The 22,898-nt window shown below is 44.2% G+C and overlaps 1 protein-coding gene across 1 annotated transcript; it reads left to right on the forward strand.

Moving 5' to 3' along the window:
- The first annotated feature begins 952 nt into the window (after positions 1-952).
- LOC143296206 (serine/threonine-protein phosphatase 2A regulatory subunit B'' subunit gamma-like) lies at positions 953-22,377 on the forward strand. The gene is made up of 12 exons (XM_076608025.1): positions 953-1,149; positions 3,934-4,061; positions 5,338-5,387; positions 5,709-5,763; positions 6,697-6,809; positions 9,170-9,338; positions 10,723-10,911; positions 15,811-15,947; positions 16,749-16,824; positions 18,124-18,261; positions 20,306-20,433; positions 21,336-22,377. Exons 1-12 carry the CDS (start codon positions 1,095-1,097, stop codon positions 21,448-21,450), a joined length of 1,353 nt encoding a protein of 450 aa, XP_076464140.1. The 5' UTR covers positions 953-1,094; the 3' UTR covers positions 21,451-22,377.
- Positions 22,378-22,898: the final 521 nt, after the last annotated feature.

The raw sequence follows: 22,898 nt of genomic DNA on the forward strand, positions 1-22,898 counted from the left end.
ACACACACACACACACTCCAGTTGAATATACACTGACCAAGTAACTGAAATAAGAAGAAGACTGATTTATGCTGCAGCAGAAAAGCTGACCCGCTGAAAAGAAAGCTGCAGTTTAAACAGCTCAAATTCGATCTAGCAGTGTGAGTTGTGTGACAGAGGGTAGCCCTCGTGAGGCCATGGACAGAGGCTGTCACTCCAGCATCAACCTGTTCAGCCACATGCAGCACCGTACCAGTAGGGCAGACATGATTTTGTATATCCATGGTCAACACTGAGCAACGGAAGCCTATGAGATAGACACTATCACTTCAGAATGTGAATGGCTACAACTGATGGCTTGTTAAAATAGCATATGTTTCCCACCTTTACCCTTCCTTACACTTAACACTTGTTTGCTATTTATATGAATCATCTAGCAAAGCATAGAGAGTAAATGTCTATGAACGTGTAATATGTTATCTGCCTTCTGAAGTCCTATGTCATAATGCACCAATGGTACAAGTTCATTTTCACATGCAAAATAATTTATTAACGTTTGAATTCTGAGCACTGATGAGCAACAGCACCACGTGAGTTTCTATTTGGTGATAATAAACGAGTTCACACACACACACACACACACACAAACACACACACACTTTTTATTCCTCGCAGGTTGGTCTTGCCAAATTTAGTCTCGATTTCGCAAGAATTCTTCTGACAACTAATCTAGCCTATCAATTTTTTTTCTTTTTCTGTTCTTCTTTTTTTTCCCCAGTTGCCTCCGACCAATGTGGCATCACAAGAAGAGTCACGTGCATTACCTGACACGTTTTACATGTGAACTGAACTGAATTTAAAAAGAAAAAAAGAAAAAAAAAAAGTCATGTGCGCGCACCGACCCGTCAAGTGATTGCCAGGGTCAGAGTTCAACTCAAGTTGTCCCCCATTAGGAAGAAGGACTCCATTGACTGAAATCCACCAATGAAAACACTCAAAATCTTAAAGTGAAAACATGGCATGCAAACTGAAACTTTGGAGCCGAACTTGAAAGGAAGGTTCTTGTTCGTTTACTTTTGTTAGGGTGGGTGGAAAACTAGCTTGTGGAAGACAGAATGCAGAATCCCGGATGGAAGAGCACACTGCGCAAATATATCGGCCGAAAAGAAAGTAAGTGGTATGAATGGACGACTTGACATGAGTTGTGCGCCGATTTGTTGACTTGCTAAACTCTTGTTACAGACGAATCGCTCATTGTCGACTACTTCATGAGTGAGAATGTAGAGGTCGGGTGCTGGATCATTCAAACACAATTTCTGGACAGGATCGGTAAACTAATATCTCTTGGTTTATTATTTTTATTCGCCAGTAAAACTGTAACGGAGTGGCCATCTTTACAGACTACTTAATGCAGGATCGTTCAACTCAGACGTTTTACATTTATTCGCTTATTTATCACCATTGTTGTCTTATTTATTTATTTATTTATTTATTTATTTATTTTATTTTTTATTTTTTATTTTTTTATTTTTTTAAATTATTTTATTTATTTATTTATTTATTTATTTTTTAAAATCATTTTATTAGTATTACTATTATTATTACTACTACCTTTTTTATATTATAATTATTATTTATTTATTTATTTATTTATGTAAGCTTATCTATTATTTATTCCCCTGTTGTTGTTGTTTTTTTGTTTGTTTTTTGTTTTTTTTCTCAAGGCCTGACTAAGCGCGTTGGGTTACGCTGCTGGTCAGGCATCTGCTTGGCAGATGTGGTGTAGCGTATATGGTTTGTCCGAACGCAGTGACGCCTCCTTGAGCAACTGAAACTGAAACTCAACTCAGACACTGACACTTAAGTTTAACAGCCCCAGAAGTGACTGAAGTACTAATTCAGTTTCAGACCTGGAAGGGTTTAAAATTACATGCATTCAATAGATTTGCTGATATTCAGGGCATACAGCAATTTATCCAAAATGTCATCAGAGGCAGAATAGATCGTGTCTCCGGATGCCTTCATATCGGAATTTGGGAAACACCTGACCGGACCGGCCTTTGTGAAGCAAAATCACGAGGGCCATGACTGGACACCCGACTGCTCCATGACCACCGACATCAGAATTATGCCAGGATGACCATCACACACACACACACACACACACACACACACACACACACACACACACACACACACACACACACACACACACACACACACATGTATACAATACACACATTCTCTGGTGTGTGTGTGTGTGTGTGTGTAGAACTGCAAGGGTATGTAGGACTAGGAGGTTATGACTGACCCATCTTTTTCTGTTCTTTTTTTCTTTTTTTGAGAGCAGGACATGTATACATGTATGTGAAAAGTGACTAATGTGATTAATGTGATCTGGCACCCATACAGAACACATGCACACACACACACACACACACACACACACACAAACTGCGTGCACACACACACATGCACAAACGCACGCGTGCACGCGCACACACACACACACACACACACACGCACACACATACATACATTCATACACACACACGCTTGCATGCGTGCACACACACACACAGTTCTGTCTTTTGCGGAGTGATAGTATTAGCTCCACTTGTTTTACTTCCAGACTACAAAAAATTCTTCTTTTTTTTTTTTTTTTAATACATTCAACACAAAGGTTTTTGCCAAGGCACTGTTCATGGCATCCATGACATCCAAAATACCCACTTTAAGAGAACTTTACATAATTTAGGTTTGTGATTACCTTCAGAATGGCGATGCCAAACACCACGTTCTCACATTACCTGTCCATGGGTAATGATTATCGGCGGTTGGCACCCAGTGAGTTGTGTTAGATAGATGAGCAGTGTGTAGCTACTGGACTGTATAATTATGCATGGCTAAATGAAGTGGCTGATGTGTCATTATTTAATATGTGTGAAGTATACATGACTCCAGGTACAATCAACTGCAGCACTGTCAGGGAAGACTCTAACATTAATTTGCCTACTGCTTCAGGTTAGGCCACAGAAATTTTGACTGAGAATAGTTTGAGAGTCCATTTGAATTTCTCTGTCTCTGTTCCAAGAAAGAGGAATGCACATGTATGTAATTGTGCATTTATGCTTATAGATATAAAATTTATCATATTACACTCAACAATCAAAATATATATGATACATTTTTGTAACACTTCACACAGACACACACACACACACACACACACACACACACACACACACACACACATGCTGATTAAAACATAACTAATTATTGAAAAAAAAAACCCCAACTGAAACAGTCAATAACCAAAGAGGTACTCTCAGATCGAAACATGGTCATAACTGCTAAATCATGCTTTGTCTTGTAGCATTTTAAAACTGTTTTTCATGTGACCTTTTGTCATGGTCCTCTCTTCCATGGTTCAGGTGCAGTCAGGTTTTGTGTATCACTGGTCATTTTCTGCAGGCAGGGACATTCCCATGAGAAAACCGAAAGGCCTGAACTGAAGTCAGAAGCTGGAAAGAACATTGATTCTGTGAGGAAGCTGGCGTTAGATTTTTCAGGTTGCAGGCTGGGTGATTCAGAGAGTGGCAGGGTGTTCTTTGTTTACATATAATGAAATTTGGTAGTAAGTAAAAGGTCAAATGAGAGACATCAGTCATACTGTAAGAAAGGGAGAAAACTACCAAACTATCCCTCTCTTGGACACACAGGAACTTCCCAGGACATCATTGCACATCACACTGTTCATGATTGTCCTTTTTTTTTCCTTTTCTTTTTTTTGTTGTTTTGGTTTGTTTTGCCATTGATTCAGCAAATGGTAGTCATAATAGTTGATACGCTATAGCTTTGACATGATATGATCATAAAGAAAACATAGGCTTGTTTGCCTTTTTTTTTTTCTCCTTCATTTTGACAATGATGAAACGTGATTGTGATTGACAGAGGCCAAGCAGAATGGAAGCTGTGAGGAGGATCCGGGGGAAGAGGAGACAGAGGAGTTTAGCCAGCTCTACACACAGTGGAAAGGGGTGACAAACAACCGCTTGTACATTCCCACTCTCTTCAAAAAGGTATCAGTATCTATGACAGTAATTTCAGGATTCTGTAGCTCTTCTGTCTTCATGCCCCTTCTTCATGATAACATGTATATTTTGATATTTTTTGTTTGACGGGTGCAATAGCTGAGTGGTTAAAGCGTTGGACTGTCAATCTGAGGGTCCCAGGTTCGAATCACGGTGACGGTGCCTGGTGGGTGAAGGGTGGAGATTTTTCCGATCTCCCAGGTCAACATATGTGCAGACCTGCTAGTGCCTGAACCCCCTTCGTGTGTATATGCAAGCAGGAGATCAAATACGCACGTTGAAGATCCTGTAATCCATGTCAGCGTTCGGTGGGTTATGGAAACAAGAACATACCCAGCATTCACATCCCCGAAAACGGAGTATGGCTGCTTACATGGCGGGGTAAAAACGGTCATACACGTAAAAGCCCACTCGTGTGCATACGAGTGAACGTGGGAGTTGCAGCCCACGAACGTAGAAGAAGATATTTTTGTTTGAATGTATGTTTATGAATATATGCTATATTAATATATTGTCCTTACATGTGTGTATAATTTGCTAGGTACATTTTTGAGTGTATTTGTAACATTGATATGTGTTTTGTAAAGCCCTTAAGCAGTTTTCTTTAGAAGTATCTGTTAATGTATTATTATTATTATGATTATCATTATACTTTTTATTTTGATCCTTATCAAATGAACCAGGTTTCAGCTACCCCCTAATCCCATGCGTGTTGTAAGCTCAGGTCACAAATTACAGTGGCACCAGATTCATTTCAAGGGAGTGTTAACAGATGTTGTGACCATGTTTGCATCATCAGAGGCAAGTGTAGCACAAGGCTATACAGTATGGTGATGGTTGTGTTTGGATCAAGGGACAACACACCAAGACTCTGAGAAGCTGGAATAGTAACAGTAACTTAACTGTACTGTATCATGCATGATGATGTGTGTAAACATGCTCATTCTTGCATTATGTGTCATATGAGTGTGTCAGTGTGACCCTCAGTGTGTTCTTGTGTCTGCTGTGTACAGATCTTTATATGATTATTTTTATATTAACATCTGTTTTTGTATTAAAAAAAAAAAATATAGTGTGTGAGTTTCTTTACAAGTGATTTTATTATAGCTGTCATGATCACATGAGGCTGGCATTTAATGTGATTATATGTCTGAAGTTTATGATGGATTTTGATCCATTTACAAACACTGTTGACTTCCATATATATATATATATATATGATTATGAGTAGATAATTTTGATAAAATGGACATTTGTTTTTCAGCTGCCAACAGAGAACGATCCTTTGCTTCTGAAGTTGAGGGAAGAGTCCAGGTATACTTTATTTGGTTTCTTTACTGTATCTATCAGATTGAATAATCTTCAACAAAGTCCCAGTTTTGTTCTCCAAGTTGTATGATCTTCCTGATGTGATGTGAAGTCTTTGTATTCAAAAATAATGTTCACTTTTGGTGATGAAAAAGGTCCAACTTATTCAGTTCATCTGTAAAGTCTGATGATGGTGATAACTAAAACCAGTAGAAAGGAACATTTGAGGCGCAGGATATTTCATTTGAAAACCATTGTTCATTGTTTCTTTTGATAAGTGTGTTGTGTAGGTAAACATATTATTTTTTGTTAACTCTGTTTGTGCAGGGCTGTGTTTCTTCAGAGACGAAGCCGTGAACTTCTTGACAATGATGAATTACAGGTAAATGATGCATTTTTATTATCTGTATGGATAACTGCAAGTTTCAGATACTTTTACTATAGAGTTTGAATCAAATTTAGGACTTCTGTTCATGATAAGAACTTGCACTGTGTCTAGTTTGTCAGCCATGCAGTTGCCAGCAGGCCTCCTGGACTGGATCAGATAAGCGATAAAACATCTTGCTGTGGATCCAGAACCAACAAGCTGTGTTCAAAGCATGTTTAACATGAGCAAACATCACTTGTACGTGGTTTTCTTCATTGTTGACTGTGTGAACCTCACTCAGTGGTCGCTGTTCTCTGCTGCATGTCACAAGAGGGCGTGGCCATGATCAGCAGTCTGAGTAGTCCTTTCTCCATGTGACTGCCGGTGAACTGACTGGGTGCCAGGCACCACAGAGGGTTGAGCACTACATGTGTACTTGAGTCAAAATGATTCATTTTGATACCAGCTCATCTTCATCGAGGGCATGCACCTGAACCACAGTTGTTTACTTTGATCCTGGTCATGGCGCCAGAGGAGTGCCAGAAGCAGGGCAGCACTCAGAGCAGGACTGTTATTTCTGTCACATTAAATCTTATTTTGCAGAACTTTCATATTTATTTTTATCACAAAGGGCATTACTGTTCAGAACCAAAATGCTAAAACTGAACTTTTTGAAACGCATGATAAGCCATACTCCTGCCTTCTTTTTCTGTATCTTTCTGCTTTTTCAAGTTTTGGGTAAATTTGTGGAATTAGTTATTCTGTGATAGGTTCATCTTCATGATCCAATGTGTTTGTGTGATATGGGTGTGTGGTCTGTCAAGGGCACACAGATGTGTGTGTGTGGTAGTTGATGGTTCCATGTGCCATCATGTCTCCTTTTGCCATGTGAAGCTGAGACTGAAGGAAAATCAAGTGTGATAACCTAAAGGTGTTGGAACATGGCAGAATCTGTGGTTCTTGCTGGACAAGCACCACACCCCACCACTGCACGGGGACGAACAGATGATCAGCTACAAGGACTTCCTGCTGGTTGCCGAGGAGGCAGGGGAAAAGTACACGTGAGTTTTCTGTGTGTGTGTATGTGTGTGTGTGTACGTGCGTGTGTGTGTGTGTGTGTGTGTGCATGTGTGTGTGTGTGTGTGTGTGTGTGCGTGTGTCTGTGCATGTGTGTGAGTGAATGAACAAGCACTTATATACATAAATGTATAATTATGCTTATGTGTCTAAAATCATACTGTATTTGTGTTTTATATATATATATATATATATATATATATATATATATATATATGATTTCCAATTTTAGTTTGTACCTTCTACATACTACCTCCCCCAATATTCATTGTCACCCCTGTACACTTTGTAATAATCAGAGGCATGTTTGATACTGTTCGGTTCTGCTCTGTTCTGTTCTTTTCACCCCCACTCTCTTATTCATTTCCTCACTCACACACTCTAACTCTCCAGACATCCACACTTTTCTCGGCATTCATGCATCCATGTATTCACGCATCCACATGGACTGCGTTCTGTTCCTTGTTCTGTACTCTGTGGATCAACATGTATTTCTTCGATATGTGTGTGTTTGTGTGCGTGTTCTTTTGTGGTTTATATCTTACTGACTTGTTGTTGTAAGCACTTTGAGATGTTTGAAAGCAAGATGTTAAAATCACTTTTACTTTCAAAAGATATTATTATCGTACTGATGCTGGACGTGTTCTCAACTCAACACATTCCGTTTAGAATTAGAAGAGGACTGTGAAGTTTCTGTATAAATAATGCATGTTGTGTGTGTGTGTTTATGTGTGTTTGTGTGTGTGTGCACGTGTGTGAGGTCAGAGGTTATCCTCTGCTCCTGGTAACCATGTAACCCAGTGCAACCTGGGCAGTAAACCCAACAAGAAAATCTTACCTGGAGAGGGATGGGCTCTGCCAGATTTGACTTGCCCAAGACACGCTGCATCATGGGGAAGAAAAAAATTGCAGAAACCCAGGCTTTGACATACAGCCAACAGACCTGGAGGAATCTGATAAACAGTTCTGTGTGGCACCCCAAGTGACTCTTCACAGAGTTGAGGGAAGAGTGTGTGTGTGTGTATGTGTTTTTGTTTGTCTTTTTTCTAAATTTATTTATTTTATTTTATATTTTGTCTTGGTGTGATCTGGTTTTGGGTGCATGTTTTTGTTGTGGGGTGGCTGTGTGCCGTGTGTGTGTGGCGGAGTGCTGGCGAGTGTCCGTGCGTTAGTGTGTGTGTGTGTGTGCGTGCCTGTGTGCATGCCTGAGTGCGTGTTGCAGGGATGTGATTTCTGGAGGGCGTCATGGGTGGGTAGGTGGTTTCCAATGTTCAGTTGCATGAGTGTTTTCTGGCACATGCTTCCGTGTGTGTGCGGGTGGGGGTGGAGTATTGATGGGGTAGTGGGGAACGAAATCAAATGTAAAGAGCTTTGAGCAGTATTTCTGGAGAAACGCGCTTTATAAATGTCCATTATTATTGTTGTTTATCAGTATGTGTGTGTGTGTGTGTGTGCTTTCTTCAAAAAAATAGTGCTTTGAATAAAATAGAAGAAATTGCCTAAGACAGCACCAGAAAGGAAATCTAAGAAAGCAACCAGCTCGGCTCTTAACTAAACACTGAACAGTTACAAACATTTGTCGATTTTTAAACAATAAGTTTACAAATGTAAATGTAATGAAAAAGGGTCAGTATTTGAAAGTCAAGTAGGTAAAAACAGGTTTGTGTAGTCTAGTTCTTACAAAAGCACATGAATTACTACAAGTGATTCTCATTTTAAATGCGGTATATGTTGATGCTGAATATCATTCCTGTGGAGCCAGTGAAGAGTGGTTGCCTTTTGGACAGACAGCATGTCTGGGGTGTTCCCCCACTTTCTGTGAAAAGACCTGTCCCTGTTTGCAGTACTGTATTGCATTGCATTGTCTTGTTTTTGCATTATTTCTTCATCACACCAGGTTTCTCTGTGTGAAATTTGATCTGTTTCACTCAGGGAGAGCCTGTGGGCACAGAATAGCATGACCTTTTCTTTTCCTGTCAGCAAGTGTTTTTGTTTTACTTTCACTTTATTTTTTACCTCTCAAAATTTCATCAGGGTTTCTTGTTGTAGGTTCTTTGTATGTGCTTAATGTGTGTTTTGTGTGGTATGTGTGTGTGAGTGTGTGTGTGTGTGTGTGCGTGTGCATTTATGTGTATGCATATGCACACGTAAAACTCTTAGTAACTGAACTGAAATTAAAGGTCCCATCCATAAGTTTGTGTTTTGCTTGACATACTGTTATACCATTGCAGTTCAAGTGTACAGTTTTGAATATACCTTTTGCCTGTATTCACGGTTGAAAACTTATAGCTTAATTATGACAGTAAATGACATATTTATGTGTATGTTTCTTTTCTGTCGTCAGGCCCTTCTTCCAGGCGACAGTGTTCAGCAAGCTGGTGCAGAATGACCCGTTTGGGCGTGTGGCCATCATGCAGTTCTTCAACTATGTGATGCGCAAGGTGTGGCTGCACCAGACCCGGATTGGACTGTCCCTGTACGATGTGGCTGGCCAGGGCTTCCTGAAGGAATCGGTGAGTCAGGCTGCGACAGGAGAGAGCCTTGCGAAATGAGCTGCGTCCTTTGTTTCCGTTATGAGGGGGAATCTTACAGAGCCTTGTGAAATGAGATGTGTCCTTTGTTTCCGTTATGATGGGGAATCTTACAGCAGGAGAGAGCCTTGCAAAATGAGCCGTGTCCTTTGTTTCCGTTATGAGGGGGAATTTTACAGAGCCTTGCGAAATGAGCTGCGTCCTTTGTTTCCGTTATGAGGGGGAATTTTACAGAGCCTTGTGAAATGAGCTGTGTCCTTTGTTTCCGTTATGATGGGGAATCTTACAGAGCCTTGTAAAATGAGGTGTGTCCTTTGTTTCCGTTATAAGGGGGAATCTTCCAGAGCCTAGAGAAATGAGCTGTGTCCTTTGTTTCCATTATAAGGGGGAATCTTACAGAGCCTAGCGAAATGAGATGTGTTCTTTGTTTCCGTTATGAGGGGGAATCTTCCAGAGCCTTGCAAAATGGGGTGTGTTCTTTGTTTCCGTTATGAGGGGGAATCTTACAGGACCTTGCGAAATGAGCTGTGTCCTTTGTTTCCGTTATGAGGGGGAATCTTACAGAGCCTTGCGAAATTAGCTGTGGCCTTTGTTTCCGTTATGAGGGGGAATCTTACAGAGCCTAGCGAAATGAGATGTGTTCTTTGTTTCCGTTATGAGGGGGAATCTTCCAGAGCCTAGAGAAATGAGATGTGTTCTTTGTTTCCGTTATGAGGGGGAATCTTAGCATTGTGAAATGAGCCGTGTCCTTTGTTTCCATTGTAAGGGGGAATCTTACAGAGCCTTGCAAAATGAGTTGTGTCCTTTGTTTCCGTTATGAGGGGGAATCTTACAGAGCCTTGCAAAATGAGTTGTGTCCTTTGTTTCCGTTATAAGGGGGAATCTTCCAGAGCCTTGCGAAATGAGTTGTGTCCTTTGTTTCCGTTATGAGGGGGAATCTTACAGAGCCTTACAAAACGAGCTGTGTCCTTTGTTTCCGTTATGAGGGGGAATCTTGTGCATGGTGTTGAACAGGGGACTGATTCTTTTGCTTCATCCAGCCAAATACTAATGACATGGATTACAGGATCTTTAAAATGCATATTTGATCTTCTGTTTTTGTATAAACAAACGCATAAGGGGGTTCAGGGACTAGCAGGCCTGCGCATAATTATGTTGACCTGGAAGATCGGAAAAAATCTCCACCCTTACTTAACCCACGAAGTGAGCCAAAACTTGGGATCAAACATAAAGAGGAACTCGAGTGAGAATCAGTTGTTCTAAACCATTCGGCCACCACACCCATCAAAGAGAAAGACTGTATATATTCACTTCCCCTCACTGCGTTCATGTCTTGAGGTGTGCGATTACGTTGCGGGTGTTGCAGGACCTGGAGAACTACATCCTGGAGCTGATCCCCACCCTGCCCCAGCTGGTCGGCCTGGAGAACACCTTCTACTCCTTCTACGTTTGCACGGCTGTGCGCAAGTTCTTCTTCTTCCTGGACCCCCTGCGCACGGGGCGCATCAAGATCCTGGACATCCTGGCCTGCAGCTTCCTGGACGACCTGCTGGAGGTGGGTCCCCCTGCAGTCACTGCAGCGTACTGGGGTCTGGAGTCTGCGTGCTCCATTCACCCTGCACAGTGGAGTGGTGGTGGCCTGGTGATACGTCGTCCGCCGAGGAAGCGGAAGAGGCGGAGTGCACGGGATCGAATCCCACACTTGCCAGAATTGGACCTTCAGCTGTGGTCTGGGTGCTAGTCATTTGGATGAGATGATAAACTGAGGTCCTGATTGTAGCTTGAATTTAGCACACTTAAAAAAACCCACGGCAGCAAAAGAGTTGTACCTGACCAAAAAAAAAAAAAAATTCTGTAGAAAAATCCACTTTGTTAGGAAAACAAATACACGCACAGCCAGAATTTCAGTGCACTGAAGTGGCGCGCTCTCCCTGAGGAGAGCAGCCCAGATTTCACACAGAGAAATATGTTGCGACAGAAGAGTAATACAGTACAATGCAATACGAAACAATACAAATTACAATGCATCCTGCACAGCATGCAGTCACTGCAGTACACTTGGGTCTGAAGTCTGTGTTCCTTACAGCTTGCACACAGTGCAGTGTAGTGCAACACACTTGGGTCTGAAGTCTGTGTTCCTTACAGCTTGCACACAGTGCAGTGTAGTGCAACACACTGGAGTCTGAAGTCTGTGTTCCTTACAGCTTGCACACAGTGCAGCGTAGTGCAACACACTTGGGTCTGAAGTCTGTGTTCCTTACAGCTTGCACATAGTGCAGTGTAGGGCAACACACTGGAGTCTGAAGTCTGTGTTCCTTACAGCTTGCACACAGTGCAGTGTAGTGCAACACACTGGAGTCTGAAGTCTGTGTTCCTTACAGCTTGCATACAGTGCAGTGTAGTGCAGAACACTTGGGTCTGAAGTCTGTGTTCCTTACAGCTTGCACACAGTGCAGTGTAGTGCAACACACCTGGGTCTGAAGTCTGTGTTCCTAACAGATTGCACACAGTGCTGTGTAGTGCAGCACACTTGGGTCTGAAGTCTGTGTTCTTTACAGCTTGCACACAGTGCAGTGTAGTGCAACACACTTGGGTCTGAAGTCTGTGTTCCTTACAGCTTGCACACAGTGCAGTGTAGTGCAACACACTTGGGTCTGAAGTCTGTGTTCCTTACAGCTTGCACACAGTGCAGCGTAGTGCAACACACTTGGGTCTGAAGTCTGTGTTCCTTACAGCTTGCACACAGTGCAGTGTAGTGCAACACACTGGAGTCTGAAGTCTGTGTTCCTTACAGCTTGCACACAGTGCAGTGTAGTGCAGCACACTTGGGTCTGAAGTCTGTGTTCCTTACAGCTTGCACACAGTGCAGTGTAGTGCAGCACACTGAAGTCTGTGTTCCTTACAGCTTGCACACAGTGCAGTGTAGTGCAACACACTGAAGTCTGTGTTCCTTACAGCTTGCACACAGTGCAGTGTAGTGCAACACACTTGGGTCTGAAGTCTGTGTTCCTTACAGCTTGCACACAGTGCAGCGTAGTGCAACACTGAAGTCTGTGTTCCTTACAGCTTGCACACAGTGCAGTGTAGTGCAACACTGAAGTCTGTGTTCCTTACAGCTTGCACACAGTGCAGTGTAGTGCAACACACTTGGGTCTGAAGTCTGTGTTCCTTACAGCTTGCACACAGTGCAGTGTAGTGCAACACTTGGGTCTGAAGTCTGTGTTCCTTACAGCTTGCACACAGTGCAGCGTAGTGCAACACTGAAGTCTGTGTTCCTTACAGCTTGCACACAGTGCAGTGTAGTGCAACACTGAAGTCTATGTTCCTTACAGCTTGCACACAGTGCAGTGTAGTGCAGCACTGAAGTCTGTGTTCCTTACAGCTTGCACACAGTGCAGTGTAGTGCAGCACACTTGGGTCTGAAGTCTGTGTTCCTTACAGCTTGCACACAGTGCAGTGTAGTGCAACACACTGAAGTCTGTGTTCCTTACAGCTTGCACACAGTGCAGCGTAGTGCAACACTGAAGTCTGTGTTCCTTACAGCTTGCACACAGTGCAGTGTAGTGCAACACTGAAGTCTGTGTTCCTTACAGCTTGCACACAGTGCAGTGTAGTGCAGCATTCTGGGGTCTGCAGTCTGTGTGCCCCATATAGCCTACACAGAGTGACTGTGCACTGTGGTGTTGTGAGCTGTAGTATGTGTGAATGTGTGTTTTTGTTGTTGTTTCCCCCCTCCCTTACCCCCCCATCTGTAGGATGCAACTCCTTCATTCACTTTGTATCTGTGAGTCGGCTTTTTTTGAGTGTGATCGTTTTTACCCTGCCATTTAGGCAGCTATATTCAGTTTTCAGGGGTATGCATGCTGGGTATATTGTTTCCATAACTCACCTGACACTTGATGTTCGTGTTTGCTCTTCATGTGTACACACATGAAAACAGGTGAACAAAGGATGATAAAGGCATGTTTGGTTAAAAGGCAGGTGATAGTTGGACAGTAAAGGTGTGTTTGATCAAAAGGCAGGTGATTGTAGAATAGTACAGGTGTGTTTAGTTATATGGCAGGTGATGGTAGGATAGTAAAGCTGTGTTTGGTTAATAGACAGGTGAAGGTATGTGGCAAGACAACAGGTTTATGTGTGCATGTATTGTTCGGTGTAATTGTCAGGGTGTGTTTTTTTGTTCGCTTTTTTGGGGGGAGCGTGTTTCCTTTTTCAAAACTTCAGAGAATTTAAAGCAGTTAGTGTTCTATTCAGACAGTAACTCGGTGTGATAGCATTGTACACAAGAATGGGGAGGTGGGGGGGGTTTGGGGGGGTGGGGGTGGAGAGATGCAAATACCCCAGGCCAGGCCCCACCTGGGGGCAGCTTGAGTGACTGGCACAGGACCAGGATAGCTGGAAAGGACAGCTTGAGTGACTGGCACAGGACCAGGATAGCTAGAAAGGACAGCTTGAGTGACTGGCACATGACCAGGATAGCTGGAAAGGACAGCTTGAGTGACTGGCACAGGACCGGGATAGCTGGAAAGGACAGCTTGAGTGACTGGCACAGGACCGGGATAGCTGGAAAGGACAGCTTGAGTAACTGGTACACGACCGGGATAGCTGGAAAGAACAGCTTGAGTGACTGACACGGGACCGGGATAGCTGGAAAGGACAGCTTGAGTGACTGGCACAGGACCAGGATAGCTGGAAAGGACAGCTTGAGTGACTGGCACTGGACCGGGATAGCTGGAAAGGACAGCTTGAGTGACTGGCACTGGACCGAGATAGCTGAGGACAGCTTGAGTGACTGGCGCAGGACCAGGATAGCTGGAAAGGACAGCTTGAGTGACTGGCACTGGACCGGGATAGCTGGAAAGGACAGCTTGAGTGACTGGCACTGGACCGGGATAGCTGGAAAGGACAGCTTGAGTAACTGGCGCAGGACCGGGATAGCTGGAAAGGACAGCTTGAGTGACTGGCGCAGGACCAGGATAGCTAGAAAGGACAGCTTGAGTGACTGGCACAGGACCAGGATAGCTGGAAAGGACAGCTTGAGTAACTGGCGCAGGACCAGGATAGCTGGAAAGGACAGCTTGAGTAACTGGCGCAGGACCAGGATAGCTGGAAAGGACAGCTTGAGTGACTGGCACTGGACCGGGATAGCTGGAAAGGACAGCTTGAGTGACTGGCACTGGACCGGGATAGCTGGAAAGGACAGCTAGAGTAACTGGTACACGACCGGGATAGCTGGAAAGAACAGCTTGAGTAACTGGCACAGGACCAGGATAGGTGGAAAGGACAGTTTGAGTAACTGGCACACGACCGGGATAGCTGGAAAGGACAGCTTGAGTGACTGGCGCAGGACCAGGATAGCTGGAAAGGGCAGCTTGAGTGACTGGCACAGGACCAGGATAGCTGGAAAGGACAGCTTGAGTGACTGGCACAGGACCAGGATAGCTGGAAAGGACAGCTTGAGTGACTGGCGCAGGACCAGGATAGCAGGGGGGAGTGCTTGTTGGCAGCCAATGTCCCAGGCAGGTTAACAGACAGAGGTGAGGTGAGAAGGAAACGTTCCTGACCTTGTTCTTTGAGGATATGTTTGATCGTTTTAAACCCACCAGCTGTACTCAGTTTTCTCAAGGGTCCTGTGCCAGTGACTCAAGCTGTCCTTTCCAGCTATCCTGGTCCTGTGCCAGTTACTCAAGCTGTCCTTTCCAGCTATCCTGGTCCTGTGCCAGTTACTCAAGCTGTCCTTTCCAGCTATCCTGGTCCTGTGCCAGTGACTCAAGCTGTCCTTTCCAGCTATCCTGGTCCTGTACCAGTTACTCAAGCTGTCCTTTCCAACTATCCTGGTCCTGTGCCAGTTACTCAAGCTGTCCTTTCCAGTGAAGGGTGTGTCAGTTAATTGTTTTTCTCTTTGATATTCGCTGACAGGCATTTCAAGTGAGCCGAAAGAGAATTTTCTGTTTTGGTTGAAGCAGACGATTCAAAAGTATTTTGAAGTGAACTGAATTGAATTGATATGATGACGGGCGCAATAGCCGAGTGGTTAAAGCATTGGACTGTCAGTCTGAGGGTCTCGGGTTCGAATCACGGTGACAGCGCCTGGTGGGTGAAGGGTGGAGATTTTTACGATCTCCCAGGTCAACATATGTGCAGACCTGCTAGTGCCTGAACCCCCTTCGTGTGTATATGCAAGCAGAAGATCAAATACGCACGTTAAGATCCTGTAATCCATGTCAGCGTTCGGTGGGATAAGGAAACAAGAACATACCCAGCATGCACACCCCCGAAAACGGAGTATGGCTGCCTACATGGCGAGGTAAAAACGGTCATACATGTAAAAGCCCACTCGTGTACATACGAGTGAACGTGGGAGTTGCATGCCCACGAACGAAGAAGAAGAAGAAGAAGTAATTGATACGATTAAAGTCTGAAGGTTGTTGTTCACTATTGTGTGGGTGTGAAGCTGCGAGACGAGGAGCTGTCCAAGGAGCTGCAGGAGTCCAACTGGTTCTCGGCGCCCTCCGCCCTGCGTGTGTACGGCCAGTACCTCAACCTGGACAAGGACCGGAACGGCATGCTGAGCAAACAGGAGCTGGCCAGGTAGGGGGATGGCAGTGTGTGTGTGTGTGTGTGTTGGGTTGGGGAGGGTTTAAGGGGGGGCGGGGTGGACGAGGGGGGAGTTGGGCAGGTGTAGGGTGTAGACAGGGATGCTGTGTGTGTGTGTGTGGACAGGTAGGGATGCTGTGTGTGTGTGTGTGTGGACAGGTAGGGATGCTGTGTGTGTGTGTGTGGACAGGTAAGATGCTGTGTGTGTGTGGGTGTGTGGACAGGTAGGGATGCTCTGTGTGTGTGTGTGGACAGGTAGGGATGCTCTGTGTGTGTGTGTGGACAGGTAGGGATGCTCTGTGTGTGTGTGTGGACAGGTAGGGATGCTGTGTGTGTGTGTGTGTGGACAGGTGGGGGTGCTGTGGGTTCCTTTCCACAGGTGTGTGTGGTTTTGGACATGTAGGCATGTCTTATGTAGGCACACAGATAAGTGAGGTGCTCTTGGTGGGTATACACAGACAGATGGGGGTGCTCTGGGTGTGTTTTGACAGGTAGGGGGTGCTGAGGGTGGGTTTGGACAGGTGGGGGTCTTGTGTGGGCATTTAGACAGGTGTGGTGCTCTGGTTGGGTGTAAACAGGTGTGCTCTGGATGGGTTTAGATAGTGATCAGTTGGTTTAGACAGGTGGGTGTCGTCTGTGGGCAGATAGGTAGGGTGCTCTGAGTGGGTTTAGACAGGTGTGTGTGGGTTTGGACAGGACAGGTGGGGGTACTGTGTGTAAGTGTCAGTTAACTATTAGCACCTGTAAGAAAGGTAGACTGTGTGAATGTACAACTGTACTGTTGGCTGTGTGCAGGTATGGCACTGGGACCCTCACTGACGTCTTCCTGGACCGAGTCTTTCAAGAGTGTTTGACATACGAAGGAGAGATGGTGAGACACTTTCAGCACGTAGTTAAGCAGTTATTCTCCAGACATAGATCTGTGGATGAGTTTGTCACCGGTCAAGGCCTAGTGGAGGAGGAGTAAATACTAACGACTGTGGGATTTGATCCAGATTCTCTCGCTTCCGAGGCAGATGAGTTACCACAAGGCCTGTCACTTCCCTGCTGGTTGATGTCGGCCGCATTTGGTGGAGACGTTTGACAGTCTTGCACACAGTTTGATTTACTTATGATTTGTCAAAAACTTGTATGTGACACAAAGTTTTACATATAACTTGGGTTGACTGGTGTACTGTACTGTACTCATGATTTTCTTGCAAAAATAGAAATTTATAAGCAATCCCTCCCCCCACCCCCCCTTTCCACTCCCACTTGGCCTAACGGTCATTTGCATCTATGCATCGATTTAGTTCTTACTTTTCCCCACTATGTTTTGATTGCCAGTCATAACAATGTGTTCTTAAATCTTGATTATTTTGGAGCAGCAATTTTGCTGTTCTCAGGTAATGAAAATGCTTCTCTCAAGTTTAGTTTGGAGCTGGCAGGTATGTGTGTGTGTATATATATATATTTGTATTTTGTATTTGTATTTGTATTTCTTTTTATCACAACAGATTTCTCTGTGTGAAATTCGGGCTGCTCTCCCCAGGGAGAGCGCGTCGCTACACTACAGCGCCACCCATTTTTTTGTATTTTTTCCTGCGTGCATATTTTATTTGTTTTTCCTATCGAAGTGGATTTTTCAGTCTACAGAATTTTGCCAGGAACAACCCTTTTGTTGCCGTGGGTTCTTTTACGTGCGCTAAGTGCATGCTGCACACGGGGCCTCGGTTTATCGTCTCATCCGAATGACTAGCGTCCAGACCACCACTCAAGGTCTAGTGGAGGGGGAGAAAATATCGGCGGCCGAGCCGTGATTCGAACCAGCGCACTCAGATTCTCTCGCTTCCTAGGCGGACGCGTTACCTCTAGGCCATCACTCCACTATATATATATATATATGTGTGTGTGTGTGTGTGAAAAAGAGAGAGAGAAAGATAACAGAATATTGATTACTTTCACCAACATGTTGTTGAGATGCTGTGTATGTTTGGCGCGGTTTCATTTCTGTCAGACAGGATTTGTCAGGCAGTGTGTGGTCTTATGTTTATAAAATGCTACAGTTCATTACCATATTTTACATTTTTAAAAAAAAATGTAATTTATAATTTACCTCGTGAAATGCCTTGTGCCAAGGTGCAATTTTTTTTTTTTTCCATTAAGTTTTTTTTTTTATGATTATGTTTAGGACTACAAAACCTACCTGGACTTCGTGCTGGCGATGGAAAACCGGAAAGAACCCCAGGCCCTGCGTTACTTGTTCCGTATCTTGGACGTTCAGCACAGGGGATACCTCAATGTCTATGCTCTCAACTATTTCTTCAGGGTAAGGAAACCCTGACTGCGCACAAGGCTGTGCCAGCGTCTGTATGAGTGTGTGTGTTTTCTTCAGTTCAGCATCTTTTCACTTTTGTGATATTGGACATGTAGTGTGTGTGTATGTGTGTGTGTGCATGTTTGCGATGCGTGTGTGCTTGTTGGTGGGTGTTTGCACGCGCGTGTGTGTAAGCGTGTGAAGAAAAGGGGAAGATTAGAACTTTGCAATCAGCATCTTGTTGATAAATGCCCATAACATTAAGATCTGTTGCAGTTCAGTACTGTTCGGCGTTGCACAGCATTTAAAAACAGATAATATATTTGATTTCATTATAATGTTTGCCAGAACTATATGTCTACAAATGCAAAATTGAAAAATGCACACCAGGTCTGCATGCCTTTCTAAAACAGCTTTATGCAAGGTATAAAATTGAACGGCATAATGCGTATGTGAAAAATGAAGTATCCAGATTGGATGTGCAGTGGAACTTTTATAAGCCAATGTTTTCTTTTCCCCAGTAGTTAATACTTGTATTATTGTCAAATGTCCTCTTTATAACCACTTCTTCCCATGGGATCTTTGATGTGATAATGTTTTTTGTGTGTGTGTGTGTGTTTTGTTTTTGTTTTTTTGATAAATATCATTATCTGATGATTGATGTGATTGATTCAGGGGTAAACTGTCGTTGCTGACTCTAACAAAACTCATCCATTGACTTATGCCATACCTACTTTATCCCATTTTACTTATTATTATTAATGTCTTTAGTTTATTACAATGGTATATGGTGTGAAATTGTGGTTGTTTTTGTTGTTGCATATTTGTCTACATGTAAAAGAAAAAAAATGTTGATTACTAAAAAAACCATCTTGTTGATACTTAATTATACTTAATTATAGCAACAGTTAACATATTAGGATGAAAATCAGTTCAGTAATACCTGTAGCCTTAGACTACAGGATCACTGATTTCATTCACGTGATTACAAGTCTGTCATGTACTGTGTAACATTGCCACATGCATTGTCCTCATGTATTGTTTGCTTCTTTTTTTTTTCCCCATGTGCCCCCATTGGGAATTTTTGGAATGAAAATTTCTGGACTCTGGACTGTTGTTGGTGGCTGTGGTCAGTGACAGTGTGGCTGGACTGTTGTTGGTGGCTGTGGTCAGTGACAGTGTGGCTGGACTGTTGCTGGTGGCTGTGGTCAGTGACAGTGTGGCTGGACTGTTGTTGGTGGCTGTGGTCAGTGTGACAGTGTGGCTGCACTGTTGTTGGTGGCTGTGGTCAGTGACAGTGTGGCTGGACTGTTGCTGGTGGCTGTGGTCATTGACAGTGTGGCTGGACTGTTGTTGGTGGCTGTGGTCAGTGACAGTGTGGCTGGACTGGTGTTGGTGGCTGTGGTCAGTGACAGTGTGGCTGGACTGTTACTGGTGGCTGTGGTCATTGACAGTGTGTGTGGCTGAACTGCTGTTGGTGGCTGTGGTCAGTGACAGTGTGGCTGGACTGTTGTTGGTGGCTGTGGTCAGTGACCGTGTGGCTGGACTGTTGTTGGTGGCTGTGGTCAGTGACAGTGTGGCTGGACTGTTGTTGGTGGCTGTGGTCAGTGACCGTGTGGCTGGACTGTTGTTGGTGGCTGTGGTCAGTGACAGTGTGGCTGGACTGTTGCTGGTGGCTGTGGTCAGTGACCGTGTGGCTGGACTGTTGCTGGTGGCTGTGGTCAGTGTGGCTGGACTGTTGCTGGTGGCTGTGGTCAGTGACAGTGTGGCTGGACTGTTGTTGGTGGCTGTGGTCAGTGACAGTGTGGCTGGACTGTTGTTGGTGGCTGTGGTCAGTGACAGTGTGGCTGGACTGGTGTTGGTGGCTGTGGTCAGTGACAGTGTGGCTGGACTGTTGCTGGTGGCTGTGGTCAGTGACAGTGTGGCTGGACTGTTGTTGGTGGCTGTGGTCAGTGACAGTGTGGCTGGACTGTTGTTGGTGGCTGTGGTCAGTGACATTGTGGCTGGACTGTTGTTGGTAGTGTGGTCAGTGACAGTGTGGCTGCTGTGTGTGCAGGCGATACAGGGACAGATGAAGCTTCATGGCCAGGACCCCATCCCCATTGAGGACGTGAAGGACGAAATCTTTGACATGGTCAAGCCAGCTGACCCTCTCAAGCTGACCCTGCAGGATCTGATCAAGTGGTAAGATGGTCCTCTCACATCCGTCATGTCGAAGGAAGATGGATGAATGGTTGAGGCGCATATCTGCCAGTAGAGTGTCTGTGAGGTCAGGGTTTGAATACCAGTCTCTCCCTTTCTCCCAAGTTTGACTGGAAAATCAGTGAGCATGCAGTCATTCGGATGAGGCTATGAATTGAGGTCCCATGTTCAGCACACACTTGGTTTCACTGGAAAAGAACCCATGACAAGGCAAGTGTTGTCCTCTGGCAAATTCTGCAGAAGGAAATCCACTCTGACAGGTACACAAATGTTCATACTGTCAAGGCCTGAGTGCTTTGGATTGTGCTGGTGGTCAGGTATCTGCCAAGCAAATGTGGTGTAGTTTATATGGATTTGTCTGAACACAGTGACGCCTCTTCGAGAAACTGAAGCTGCTGTTGGAGTCTAGTGCATGTTGTCGGATGTTGGTGTTAGTGTGTACTGGTGAGAGATTCCATCACAGAGCAGCTTGCTTTGCAACACTGTCTGTACCTTCTGTCGATAGGTATATTGCTGGTTGTCATAGCACAGTACCTTGGTGTTCATTTGGCATTGCCTGAAACCTCTACACATCATATCTTGTGTCATATTTCCCTACAGTAACATCTGATAATCAGTCATGTTTGGTCACATTTTCTGTTGATAATTGAAAAGAATGAAGCGTATGTTCTGTAAAAAATCTAATTTTTTCATGAAGGAGATAGGTATGTTTGGGTGTGGATGTTTTTTTTGGTTTTTATTTAGGGGGTGGGGTGTCTGTTGGAAAACAAGTAAGAAACCTTTTTTTGTTTGTTTTATATGCTGAAATATAAAGCCTGGGAAGGAATGGCGGTTTGTGGTTTGTCACGCATAGCTTGATGAGTGGTGGTGATGGCGTGTTGCAGTGGCAAGGGGGACACTGTGGTGTGCATTCTGATTGACCTGAACGACTTCTGGACCTACGAGAACCGGGAGTACCTGGTCACGGACCAGAGCGAGCAGGACGGAGCCTCCTCCTGACGTGTGCTTTGCTCCACGTCCACGCCGCTCACCTTCCTCATTCAATCAAATCAAACCAATCAAAACCGCTTTATTTATTAATCCACATGGATATTCGCTGGTGCACTCACAGGCTCGTAACAAACACAAGCATGATAATGATCATGCACACCGTTAAAAAAAACCAGTCAAAGAAAAATGAACAATAGCTGTCCATTTACTGAAAGAATACAGCTACACACGCGCACTTATGCCTGCACACTTGTATGCACGGGCACGCACACAGACACTTGGATGCACACAGACACTTACATGCACACCCACAAACCGCCCCCCCATCCACCCACACACACACACACATACGCATGCACACACACATATACTTTCCCTTCACCTTTGTATAGCTGCAAAAAAAGTTGTTTTTTTTTCTTTGTACCTAATAGTTTATTTTGAATCCCAGAGCAAACAACAACAACAACAAAAAATCCCCTGCATTGTTGACACAGTCTGTTTGGCATCTTTTGGCTCTGGTACATTTTCTCCTTTGCTTTTGTTTGTTTTTGTGTTGTTTTTTTTCTGGTGAGTCACTACCCCCATCTCTTTTTCTTTCATTTGTCTATTGGTATTTTGTTTCTTTTTTCTCTTTTGTTTTTACTTAGTATTGCTGTAGGCCAAAAAAAAAGAGAAAAAAGTGCACAAAATGAGAAAGATGATAATCTGATGTTTCAGACAGCAGTGCTGTTGGTGGTTTGCTCAATGGTACATGGTGGTTTAAAAAGTGAAAAGTGTGGAAAGGGTATGGGCGTGGTAGATATTGGATGCATTGTAAATAAGTGCATCATTGAAGATACATTCCGTTCACCTGCTTTGTATCACCCACCCCTCCTAACTTCCTTCTCCACAGTCATTGGGTATGATTCCATGCCTGACTTAAGTTCCATGACGGAAACTTTGAACCCCTCCCCCTCTCCCCCCCCCCCCCCCCCCCTCCCCCCCGTGCCCCCCCGCACCCTCCCACCCCCCCCTAAGCTGTACAGAGACATGTTAAGCACAGACTGGATTTTCTCCTTGTGTCACCAGTCTTGCAATATTGTGCAGTCCAGTATAAAATCAGTTGGTTTTTTTTTTTATTCCTGGGGGACTTATTTTACGGAGCACAATGTATTGGACGTGTGGGCACAATTGAAGCCTGACTGAATAACACAGGAAATGAATGATGAGCGCCAAAATGCAGCAGTCAATTGGCTCTGCCCAGGTAGGCAGGCTGTTGTGCGAATGACTGTGTGCTTGTAAAGCGTTCAGAGTTTGGCCTCTGAAGGCAGGAGCTACATAATCAATGATAATAATGATGTGTGGTTTGTCAGGGTATTTTTCCACCTTTTGATGTTCACTTTTTCTGGGTATCTATGCAAATGAGTTTGCAAAGTGTCCGGAATATATGAAGTCGTCCATGGTTTTTTGTCTTTGTT

This window comes from Babylonia areolata, chromosome 21 (assembly GCF_041734735.1).
Source record: "Babylonia areolata isolate BAREFJ2019XMU chromosome 21, ASM4173473v1, whole genome shotgun sequence".
Taxonomy (NCBI): Eukaryota; Metazoa; Mollusca; class Gastropoda; order Neogastropoda; family Buccinidae; genus Babylonia; species Babylonia areolata.